The 13,740-nt window shown below is 42.0% G+C and overlaps 1 protein-coding gene across 1 annotated transcript in view; it reads right to left on the reverse strand.

Moving 5' to 3' along the window:
- Positions 1 to 289: 289 nt before the first annotated feature.
- The window catches only part of LOC118947134 (ephrin-B2a-like), a 17,874-nt gene continuing 4,423 nt past the window's right edge, over positions 290 to 13,740 (reverse strand). Inside the window, exons 3-5 of the mRNA XM_036972376.1 lie at positions 7,776 to 7,868; positions 1,653 to 1,773; positions 290 to 1,112 (exon numbers count right to left, since the gene is read on the reverse strand). Of these exons, the coding sequence (XP_036828271.1) occupies positions 704 to 1,112; positions 1,653 to 1,773; positions 7,776 to 7,868 (623 nt within the window). The 3' untranslated portion in view covers positions 290 to 703. The remainder of the gene's footprint in view (positions 1,113 to 1,652; positions 1,774 to 7,775; positions 7,869 to 13,740) is intronic.

A 13,740-nucleotide genomic window follows, 5' to 3' on the forward strand; every position in this document is an offset into this window, starting at 1 on the left:
AGTCTAAAGCATGGATCTCTTCTATTCAAAAAGAAGACAGTTCCTCGTTTAGCAGCAGTACACGTAACAGCAAGTCATTGCCAACTCAGGGTTAGCTTTCCTAGTGAAAATCCCAGAATGCACTCTGTCTTTACTGCCTTTATCCATTCTCTCTCTCCAAGGAAATAAAACGTGGCCCAAATTATTTGATTCTCCGGCCTTGATAATGTCTAGATTGTTCAGAGAGCGTGTTTTCTAAAAAATTAAATAAAAAGCTCACACAGTGAAAGGTTTCAAAGTAGGTGACGGACATGTTCACGTCCCAGGCCTGAAACCACCGCTTGGCCCACTGACTTCATAAAGCACACAGCTTGGCCCACTGACTTCATAAAGCACACAGCTTGGCCCACTGACTTCATAAAGCACACAGCTTGGCCCACTGACTTCATAAAGCACACAGCTTGGCCCACTGACTTCATAAAGCACACAGCTTGGTCCACTGACTTCATAAAGCACACAGCTTGGCCCACTGACTTCATAAAGCACACAGCGGGGACGTCTCTTCCTCATTGGGGGACTGAGCAACTCCTCATTCATTCCATTGGTCCTTGGCCCACTGACTTCATAAAGCACACAGCGAGGACGTCTCTTCCTCACGGGGGACTGAACAACTCCTCATTCATTCCATTGGTCCTTGGCCGCTGTGAGAAGACCCACAGGTCCCTCAGACCTTGTAGTATAAATTAGTAGGACTCTGTGGAGGCATCTCCTGTACCATATAAACAGGATGTCTGTAGTCTCCACTGACCCTCTCATGGTGCCTACAGAACACGGAGTCAGAGGGCCTCAGAGGAAACACCGTGTGGCTGGGCTCTGACCGGATGTCCTCGCTACTCCCTCCGTAGCTGTCTCTCTTGGGCGTGGCCAGGGTGTTGAGGGACAGAGACTGTTGGACGTCCCTGTCCGGCGTGGTGTGGCGCCTGTGGTACCGCCACACCACCATCAGTAGGACCACGATGACCAATAGGAGGAGGACGATGCCACAGGCCACGCCAACGAAGAGTCCGACCTCAGAGCCGATGGATCCGCCTTCTGTTGACGAGGCTCCGCCTTCTGTGTCAATGTCTCCTTCGCTGTGAGTGATTTCTGAAAAAGAGAGAGCGAGAAAGGAAAAGAGAGAGAAAGAGAGAGAGGGAGAGAGAGAGAGAGAGAGAGAGAGAGAGAGAGAGAGAGAGAGAGAGAGAGAGAGAGAGAGAGTTTTAATGCAAAGACAAAGAAAGAACTTAAGAATGATTAGATTCTCCTTGTACAGACAGAGGTCTACTGGTGTAAATGGTAAAGGAGAGTTAGATATAAACACATTAAGACCCCTCAGTGTGTCCCCCTCTACAGTCCTATGGAATAACACTTCCCACTACATTGAGTTAGATATAAACACATTAAGACCCCTCAGTATGTCCCCCCTCTACAGTCCTATGGAATAACACTTCTCACTACATTGAGTTAGATATAAACACATTAAGACCCCTCAGTATGTCCCCCTCTACAGTCCTATTGAATAACACTTCCCACTACATTGAGTTAGATATAAACACATTAAGACCCCTCAGTATGTCCCCCTCTACAGTCCTATTGAATAACACTTCCCACTACATTGAGTTAGATATAAACACATACCAGCATTGTTCGTCACATCATTGTCTTTAATGGGAAGCTCCTTGTCTGCGGCCTCAGGGTGCTGAGGGGGGAACCTGGTGGGAGGCTCTTCAGGGAGAGGAAGGGGTTTGGAGGAACCTAGAATAGATCAAACACACCTCATTATACTACCATACAGTATTCACACCAACAGCCAGGTCATTATACTACAATACAGTATTCACACCAACAGCCAGGTCATTATACTACAATACAGTATTCACACCAACAGCCAGGTCATTATACTACAATACAGTATTCACACCAACAGCCAGGTCATTATGCTACAATACAGTATTCACACCAACAGCCAGGTCATTATGCTACAATACAGTATTCACACCAACAGCCAGGTCATTATGCTACAATACAGTATTCACACCAACAGCCAGGTCATTATGCTACAATACAGTATTCACACCAACAGCCAGGTCATTATACTACAATACAGTATTCACACCAACAGCCAGGTCATTATACTACCATACAGTATTCACACCAACAGCCAGGTCATTATACTACAATACAGTATTCACACCAACAGCCAGGTCATTATACTACCATACAGTATTCACACCAACAGCCAGGTCATTATACTACAATACAGTATTCACACCAACAGCCAGGTCATTATACTACAATACAGTATTCACACCAACAGCCAGGTCATTATACTACAAGACAGTATTCACACCAGAGGTCATTATACTACAATACAGTATTCACACCAACAGCCAGGTCATTATACTACCATACAGTATTCACACCAACAGCCAGGTCATTATACTACAATACAGTATTCACACCAACAGCCAGGTCATTATACTACAATACAGTATTCACACCAACAGCCAGGTCATTATACTACAATACAGTATTCACACCAACAGTCAGGTCATTATACTACAATACAGTATTCACACCAACAGCCAGGTCATTATACTACAATACAGTATTCACACCAACAGCCAGGTCATTATACTACAATACAGTATTCACACCAACAGCCAGGTCATTATACTACAATACAGTATTCACACCAACAGCCAGGTCATTATACTACCATACAGTATTCACACCAACAGCCAGGTCATTATACTACCATACAGTATTCACACCAACAGCCAGGTCATTATACTACAATACAGTATTCACACCAACAGCCAGGTCATTATACTACCATACAGTATTCACACCAACAGCCAGGTCATTATACTACAATACAGTATTCACACCAACAGCCAGGTCATTATACTACAATACAGTATTCACACCAGAGGTCATTATACTACAATACAGTATTCACACCAACAGCCAGGTCATTATACTACAATACAGTATTCACACCAACAGCCAGGTCATTATACTACAATACAGTATTCACACCAACAGCCAGGTCATTATACTACCATACAGTATTCACACCAACAGCCAGGTCATTATACTACAATACAGTATTCACACCAACAGCCAGGTCATTATACTACAATACAGTATTCACACCAACAGCCAGGTCATTATACTACAATACAGTATTCACACCAACAGCCAGGTCATTATACTACAATACAGTATTCACACCAACAGCCAGGTCATTATACTACCATACAGTATTCACACCAACAGCCAGGTCATTATACTACAATACAGTATTCACACCAACAGCCATTATACTACCATACAGTATTCACACCAACAGCCATTATACTACAATACAGTATTCACACCAACAGCCAGGTCATTATACTACAATACAGTATTCACACCAACAGCCATTATACTACCATACAGTATTCACACCAACAGCCATTATACTACCATACAGTATTCACACCAACAGCCATTATACTACCATACAGTATTCACACCAACAGCCAGGTCATTATACTACAATACAGTATTCACACCAACAGCCAGGTCATTATACTACAATACAGTATTCACACCAACAGCCAAGTCATTATACTACAATACAGTATTCACACCAACAGCCAGGTCATTATACTACAATACAGTATTCACACCAACAGCCAGGTCATTATACTACAATACAGTATTCACACCAACAGCCAGGTCATTATACTACAATACAGTATTCACACCAACAGCCAGGTCATTATACTACAATACAGTATTCACACCAACAGCCAGGTCATTATACTACAATACAGTATTCACACCAACAGCCAGGTCATTATGCTACAATACAGTATTCACACCAACAGCCAGGTCATTATACTACAATACAGTATTCACACCAACAGCCAGGTCATTATACTACAATACAGTATTCACACCAACAGCCAGGTCATTATACTACAATACAGTATTCACACCAACAGCCAGGTCATTATACTACCATACAGTATTCACACCAACAGCCAGGTCATTATACTACAATACAGTATTCACACCAACAGCCAGGTCATTATACTACCATACAGTATTCACACCAACAGCCAGGTCATTATACTACAATACAGTATTCACAACAACAGCCAGGTCATTATGCTACAATACAGTATTCACACCAACAGCCAGGTCATTATACTACAATACAGTATTCACACCAACAGCCAGGTCATTATACTACCATACAGTATTCACACCAACAGCCAGGTCATTATACTACAATACAGTATTCACACCAACAGTCAGGTCATTATACTACAATACAGTATTCACACCAACAGCCAGGTCATTATACTACAATACAGTATTCACACCAACAGCCAGGTCATTATACTACAATACAGTATTCACACCAACAGCCAGGTCATTATACTACAATACAGTATTCACACCAACAGCCACGTCATTATACTACAATACAGTATTCACACCAACAGCCAGGTCATTATACTACAATACAGTATTCACACCAACAGCCAGGTCATTATACTACAATACAGTATTCACACCAACAGCCAGGTCATTATACTACAATACAGTATTCACACCAACAGTCAGGTCATTATACTACAATACAGTATTCACACCAACAGCCAGGTCATTATACTACAATACAGTATTCACACCAACAGCCAGGTCATTATACTACCATACAGTATTCACACCAACAGCCAGGTCATTATACTACAATACAGTATTCACACCAACAGCCAGGTCATTATCCTACAATACAGTATTCACACCAACAGCCAGGTCATTATACTACAATACAGTATTCACACCAACAGCCAGGTCATTATGCTACAATACAGTATTCACACCAACAGCCAGGTCATTATACTACCATACAGTATTCACACCAACAGCCAGGTCATTATGCTACAATACAGTATTCACACCAACAGCCAGGTCATTATACTACCATACAGTATTCACACCAACAGCCAGGTCATTATGCTACAATACAGTATTCACACCAACAGCCAGGTCATTATACTACAATACAGTATTCACACCAACAGCCAGGTCATTATACTACCATACAGTATTCACACCAACAGCCAGGTCATTATACTACAATACAGTATTCACACCAACAGCCAGGTCATTATACTACCATACAGTATTCACACCAACAGCCAGGTCATTATACTACAATACAGTATTCACACCAACAGCCAGGTCATTATACTACAATACAGTATTCACACCAACAGCCAGGTCATTATACTACAATACAGTATTCACACCAACAGCCAGGTCATTATACTACAATACAGTATTCACACCAACAGCCAGGTCATTATGCTACAATACAGTATTCACACCAACAGCCAGGTCATTATGCTACAATACAGTATTCACACCAACAGCCAGGTCATTATACTACCATACAGTATTCACACCAACAGCCAGGTCATTATACTACAATACAGTATTCACACCAACAGCCAGGTCATTATACTACAATACAGTATTCACACCAACAGCCAGGTCATTATACTACAATACAGTATTCACACCAACAGCCAGGTCATTATACTACAATACAGTATTCACACCAACAGCCAGGTCATTATACTACAATACAGTATTCACACCAACAGCCAGGTCATTATACTACAATACAGTATTCACACCAACAGCCAGGTCATTATACTACAATACAGTATTCACACCAACAGCCAGGTCATTATACTACAATACAGTATTCACACCAACAGCCAGGTCATTATACTACAATACAGTATTCACACCAACAGCCAGGTCATTATACTACAATACAGTATTCACACCAACAGCCAGGTCATTATACTACAATACAGTATTCACACCAACAGCCAGGTCATTATACTACAATACAGTATTCACACCAGAGGTCATTATACTACCATACAGTATTCACACCAACAGCCAGGTCTTTATACTACAATACAGTATTCACACCAGAGGTCATTATACTACAATACAGTATTCACACCAACAGCCAGGTCATTATACTACAATACAGTATTCACACCAACAGCCAGGTCATTATACTACCATACAGTATTCACACCAACAGCCAGGTCATTATACTACAATACAGTATTCACACCAACAGCCAGGTCATTATACTACCATACAGTATTCACACCAACAGCCAGGTCATTATACTACCATACAGTATTCACACCAACAGCCAGGTCATTATACTACAATACAGTATTCACACCAACAGCCAGGTCATTATACTACCATACAGTATTCACACCAACAGCCAGGTCATTATACTACAATACAGTATTCACACCAACAGCCACGTCATTATACTACCATACAGTATTCACACCAACAGCCAGGTCATTATACTACAATACAGTATTCACACCAACAGCCAGGTCATTATACTACAATACAGTATTCACACCAACAGCCAGGTCGTTATACTACAATACAGTATTCACACCAACAGCCACGTCATTATACTACAATACAGTATTCACACCAACAGCCAGGTCATTATACTACAATACAGTATTCACACCAACAGCCAGGCCATTATACTACAATACAGTATTCACACCAACAGCCAGGCCATTATACTACCATACCATAGTAACCTAACATCTGGTCACCAGAGTAACCTAACCTCTGGTCACCAGAGTAACCTAACCTCTGGTCACCATAGTAACCTAACCTCTGGTCACCATAGTAACCTAACCTCTGGTCACCGTAGTAACCTAACCTCTGGTCACCATAGTAACCTAACCTCTGGTCACCATAGTAACCTAACCTCTGGTCACCATAGTAACCTAACCTCTGGTCACCGTAGTAACCTAACCTCTGGTCACCATAGTAACCTAACCTCTGGTCACCATAGTAACCTAACCTCTGGTCACCATAGTAACCTAACCTCTGGTCACCATAGTAACCTAACCTCTGGTCACCATAGTAACCTAACCTCTGGTCACCATAGTAACCTAACCTACGTATGTGCGCGTTGTGCCTTTTCCTTTTCAATCAGGATTACGCGTTTTGATTGCACGTCGACTCACGTTGTTTGAGCGCCCTCCAGCTCTTTCCATGATCAATATTTATTTACAGACAGTGTGGTAAATGTACAGTCGACTCATAGTTAGGTTAATTTCATATTTAAATGAACTGCAACGTGATTCTCGGCCCATGTAGGCCACCTACTCATACTAGGCACTCTTGAACTCGCACACCCAACTAGGAGAGGAGAGAGAGGCTACTGGAGTTGAAACAGCGGATTCTGTGCGTGAATAATGTGAAAAATATTTTATTTTAATATAATCAGTCGGCTAACGGATACAAAGCTGAATGACGGCCGTTCCCAAACAATCTGCAGCACAACAAAAATAGGATCATCCCAAAGTCCCCTGTCTGACCATCCGAAGCATGACCATGTCACAACGAACTCTGTCAGGACCCGCAGGTCACGCAGGAATGCAGCTATGGAGCCAGATAGCTGCCAAAAGGTTGAACATACGTATCGCTAGGATCATAAGAGAATCCATACATAAAGTGTTAGAATCGTAAGAAAAGCCATGCGTGAAACATTCTTCCCTACACAGACACAGACAAACACACACACACAGACAGAGACACAGAGACACAGAGACACACACACACAACACAATATACACAGAGACACACAGACAACACAATACACACACATAACTTACTCTGTCCTACTCTCAGTACCAGCTTCATGGATGTGGCTCTACACACCCCTCCATCAGTGTTGTCCAGGCCCTGTAGAGAGCTGGTGGAGGTCGCTGAGAAAGAGAGGGAGAGAGAGAGAGAGAGAGAGAGAGAGAGGGAGGGAGGGAAAGAGAGAGAGAGGGAGGGAGGGAAAGAGAGAGAGAGAGAGGGAAAGAGAGAGAGAGAAAGAGAGAGAGAGGGAAAGAGAGAGAGAGAGGCAAAGAGAGAGAGAGAGGCAAAGAGAGAGAGAGAGGCAAAGAGAGAGAGAGAGGGAAAGAGAAAGAGGGAGAGGGAAAGAGGGAAAGAGAGAGAGGGAGAGGGAAAGAGAGAGAGGGAGAGAGAGAGAGAGAGGCAAAGAGAGAGAGAGAGGAAAAGAGAGAGAGGGAGAGGGAAAGAGAGAGAGGGAGGGAGAGAGAGAGAGAGGCAAAGAGAGAGAGAGAGGGAAAGAGAGAGAGAGAGAGAGGGAAAGAGAGAGAGGGAGAGAGAGAGAGAGAGCGGGAGGGACAACATTGAATAGATAAATAGTAAACATATCCAGACTTCCTACACAATCCTTTCCTAAACACTTGTCAGTATTTGCTATTCAGACTTGCCTTAACGCCTTGATCACACCAACAGTGTTTTTTGCGTTTTGGGACACCAGAAGTACATTACTTTCCAATGGAACGCTGCGTTAGCCTTTTTGCAGGGTTGCGTTGCAGAGCCAGTTGCGGTGCGTTCTGTGTGGTGCATAAATCTGGATTGATCGAATGTACGCGTCAAATTGTATGCAGTGATGTCTTGACAGAAATAGTAGCAGAAGGTGAATGTTGAACTTTGCCGCATACCATTTTGCGCGAAAAATGCTGTAGGTGTGATCAAGACATTATTCAGTTGTGTTAACGCTCTCTGCGGGTGTGGCTACCTCGCGCACTCGGAATACATTTAATTCAACCGCTGAAAACCTTCCCACGAGCCCAACAGTTTTTCTCTTGGAGTTTTCAATCAATGGGGTTTTTCAGGACGTTTATCTTAAGCCATCCCTTTAATTAAATATGGTATACCTTTTAATTGTAATTTTGTCCACAGACTCAATAGGGGTGGCCTAGTTACAATAAAGGTTAAATACAAATAGAATGGGTTCAGAATATAGGGATCCATTTTTTTTATTTCACCTTTATTTAAACCAGGTAGGCTGGTTGAGAACAAGTTCTCATTTACAACTGCGACCTGGCCAAGATAAAGCAAAGCAGTTCGACACATATAACAACACAGAGTTACACATGGAATAAACAAAACATACAGTCAATAACAACACAGAGTCACACATGGAATAAACAAAACATACAGTCAATAACAACACAGAGTCACACATGGAATAAACAAAACATACAGTCAATAACAACACAGAGTCACACATGGAATAAACAAAACATACAGTCAATAATACAGTAGAACAAAAGAAAACAAAAAGTCTATATACAGTGAGTGCAAATGAGGTAAGTTAATGAGAGAAAGCCATCTAAATATATGCATATTCGTCTCCGTTTCAGCACCAACTGGTAGATTTAAAAATACTCTGATTTTGTTGATTATTTGGGCACATTTTAGCAGCGGTTGGAAAAATTCCCAATTTGTCATACTTGGGTAAAAGTACTACTAGTAGTACTTTAAAGTCTTTTTACCCTAACTACCTTACACCACGGAATCTTAGGGTTAGGAAAGTATGTATGAATCATTAAAATGGTTTGGAGAGCCTTTACGCACCAAATATATTGATGAATAAAAAAATACAGCGGGTTGATTCACCCTGAAAGTTGTCGTGTCCACGTCCAATCCATGACATATTGGAAGGTGGAAACATGTATAGAATAGGGGGTTGAACAATAATCTCCCCGAATTATCACCAATCATGGGAACTGTATAACAACGGTCCAGGCGTCGTGAACCGAGCACCAGGCTCCAGGTTTAACCTGCTAAATGTTGTCTGAGTTTCATCAGGATTAAAATAGGCTACAATGCCGTACATTATTTGCGCAACGTTAGCCTGATAGGATCCCACTAATGCTAGCGAACCTCGGGAACAACTACACAGACGTGACAGATGAAAGAAAGTTACACGGAATGGGAATGATGCCAAACAATAAATGTACGTAGGTTTTTACTGACGGTGGCTCCCGATAGTAGATAATATTTAACCCGATACAAACGGAGAAAAATAAAACGGAGAAAAAGCCCGGGCATATAATTAAAACGCACCGAAGCGCGCACATCAACTCGGCAGGTTCAGCCCTACAGAAGACTATAGTTTGAGTGCCCAAATGTCATCCACGTAAATGATAAAGCGCACACATCAACTCGGCAGGTTCAGCCCTACAGAAGACTATAGTTTGAGTGCCCAAATGTCATCCACGTAAATGATAAAGCGCACAAAAAATGAAAATGAGCCTATTTTCACTGTGGAAAAAGGGGGTCGCCATACATGTCATGTTGATATGATTTTCAGTTTGCTTCCACATAACTGGTTTCACATTCGGCTCCAGGGATGATAAAGAAAGACCATCTTTTATTCAACCTTTATTTAACCAGGCAAGTCAGTTAAGAACAAATTCTTATTTCCAATGACGGCCTAGGAACAGTGGGTTAACTGCCTTGTTCAGGGGCAGAACGACAGATTTCCGGTTACTAGTCCAACGCTCTGACCACTAGGCTACCCTGCCACCAGGAAGGGAGAGGGAGGGAGGGAGGGAGCCTGGTCCATCTAAAACAATTGAAATGTGTATTTACAATCCCCTTCTCCAAACAGATGACTAATTTACATAGCTCTTATCAAGTTGTAAATGACAGTGCATGGTGAATGGTGTCTGATTTTACCTAGCTCTTATCAATAGATCTCATCAGTAGGTAATGACAGTGCATGGTGAATGGTGTCTGATTTTACCTAGCTCTTATCAATAGATCTCATCAGTAGGTAATGACAGTGCATGATGAATGGTGTCTGATTTACCTAGCTCTTATCAATAGATCTCATCAGTAGGTAATGACAGTGCATGGTGAATGGTGTCTGATTTACCTAGCTCTTATCAATAGATCTCATCAGTAGGTGATTACAGTGCATGGTGAATGGTGTCTGATTTACCTAGCTCTTATCAATAGATCTCATCAGTAGGTGATTACAGTGCATGGTGAATGGTGTCTGATTTACCTAGCTCTTATCAATAGATCTCATCAGTAGGTAATGACAGTGCATGGTGAATGGTGTCTGATTTTACCTAGCTCTTATTTTTTATTTATTTATTTTACCTTTATTTAACCAGGCAAGTCAGTTAAGAACAAATTCTTATTTTCAATGACGGCCTGGGAACAGTGGGTTAACTGCCTGTTGGGTTAACTGCCTGCCTTATCAATAGATCTCAACAGTAGGTAATGACAGTGCATGGTGAATGGTGTCTGATTTACCTAGCTCTTATCAATAGATCTCATCAGTAGGGAATGACAGTGCATGATGAATGGTGTCTGATTTACCTAGCTCTTATCAATAGATCTCATCAGTAGGTGATTACAGTGCATGGTGAATGGTGTCTGATTTACCTAGCTCTTATCAATAGATCTCATCAGTAGGTGATTACAGTGCATGGTAAATGGTGTCTGATTTACCTAGCTCTTATCAATAGATCTCATCAGTAGGTAATGACAGTGCATGGTGAATGGTGTCTGATTTACCTAGCTCTTATCAATAGATCTCATCAGTAGGTGATTACAGTGCATGGTGAATGGTGTCTGATTTACCTAGCTCTTATCAATAGATCTCATCAGTAGGTAATGACAGTGCATGGTGAATGGTGTCTGATTTACCTAGCTCTTATCAATAGATCTCATCAGTAGGTGATGACAGTGCATGGTGAATGGTGTCTGATTTACCTAGCTCTTATCAATAGATCTCATCAGTAGGTGATTACAGTGCATGGTGAATGGTGTCTGATTTACCTAGCTCTTATCAATAGATCTCATCAGTAGGTAATGACAGTGCATGATGAATGGTGTCTGATTTACCTAGCTCTTATCAATAGATCTCATCAGTAGGTAATTACAGTGCATGATGAATGGTGTCTGATTTACCTAGCTCTTATCAATAGATCTCATCAGTAGGTAATTACAGTGCATGATGAATGGTGTCTGATTTACCTAGCTCTTATCAATAGATCTCATCAGTAGGGAATGACAGTGCATGGTGAATGGTGTCTGATTTACCTAGCTCTTATCAATAGATCTCATCAGTAGGTAATGACAGTGCATGGTGAATGGTGTCTGATTTACCTAGCTCTTATCAATAGATCTCATCAGTAGGTAATGACAGTGCATGGTGAATGGTGTCTGATTTACCTAGCTCTTATCAATAGATCTCATCAGTAGGTAATGACAGTGCATGGTGAATGGTGTCTGATTTACCTAGCTCTTATCAATAGATCTCATCAGTAGGTAATGACAGTGCATGGTGAATGGTGTCTGATTTACCTAGCTCTTATCAATAGATCTCATCAGTAGGTAATGACAGTGCATGATGAATGGTGTTATTTCTATCAGGAAAAATAAAGTACATGTTTTTCAAACTTGGAACCGGTAGGTTCACGATACGTTACTCACGCACATTCTTGCTCTCTCTCGTACACACACACAGACACAGACACACAGACACAGACACACACACACACACACACACACACACACACACACACACACACACACACACACACACACACACACACACACACAGACACACACACACACACACACACACACACACACACACACACACAACACACCACCACACACACACACACACACACACACACACACACACACACACACACACCCCATTAGGACCATTTGGTTCAGATGACAGCTTCTCATGCTTCTAGCTAGGTTGCCATGAGAGCTCACGTCATATCTGTCTCATGCTGTTAAAAGCATTGTGTGATTTGGGGCATGTAAGCTCTTAGAATCACAGTGTCTGCCGTCCATGGAGGAGTAGCACTGTCAGAGAGCCTCAGAGCCCTGGGAGGTAGGGGAGGAGACAAGGTGAGAAGAGGAGGAGGAGGAGGAGGAGACGAGGGGTAAAGTTACAGTACATGGTGAGACTGGCTCTCTGGATACTTCCCAAATGGCTCCCTGTTCCCTATATATAGGGAATAGGGTTCCATAGGGCCCTGGTCTAAAGTAGTGCACTATATAGGGAATAGGGTTCCATAGGGCTCTGGTCTAAAGTAGTGTACTATATAGGGAATAGGGTTCCATAGGGCTCTGGTCTAAAGTAGTGTACTATATAGGGAATAGGGTTCTATAGGGCTCTGGTTTAAAGTAGTGCACTACATAGGGAATAGGGTGCCATCTGGGATACAGCATTTCTCTCATGCTACACTGGGCTTGAAGACGCACAGAGACGCTGCCTGGTTGACCAACATGTCCATGATAACACAACCACTGCTGAACGAGATGACAGGATAGGAGACGACCAGGGAAGATGGCAGTTTCCTCTGAACAAACATGAATACTTGTCTATACAGTCTATACTGTATACAGTGGCTTGCGAAAGTATTCACCCCCCTTGGCATTTTCGCCTGTTTTGTTGCCTTACAACCTGAAATTAAAATACATTTGGGGGGGGTTGTATCATATGATTTCACAACATGCCTACCACTTTGAAGATGCAAACTATTTTTTATTGTGAAACAAACAAGATATTAGACAAAAAAAAACAGAAAACTTGAATGTGCATAACTAATCACCCCCCACAAAGTCAATACTTTGTAGAGCCACCTTTTGCAGCAATTACAGCTGCAAATCTCTTGGGGTATGTCTCTGTAAGCTTGGCACATCTAGCCACTGGGATTTTTGCCCATTCTTCAAGGCAAAACTGCTCCAGCTTCACCAAGTTGGATGGGTTTTTCTGGTGTACAGCAATCTTTA

The sequence above is a fragment of the Oncorhynchus mykiss genome, unplaced genomic scaffold (assembly GCF_013265735.2).
Source record: "Oncorhynchus mykiss isolate Arlee unplaced genomic scaffold, USDA_OmykA_1.1 un_scaffold_144, whole genome shotgun sequence".
Taxonomy (NCBI): domain Eukaryota; kingdom Metazoa; phylum Chordata; class Actinopteri; order Salmoniformes; family Salmonidae; genus Oncorhynchus; species Oncorhynchus mykiss.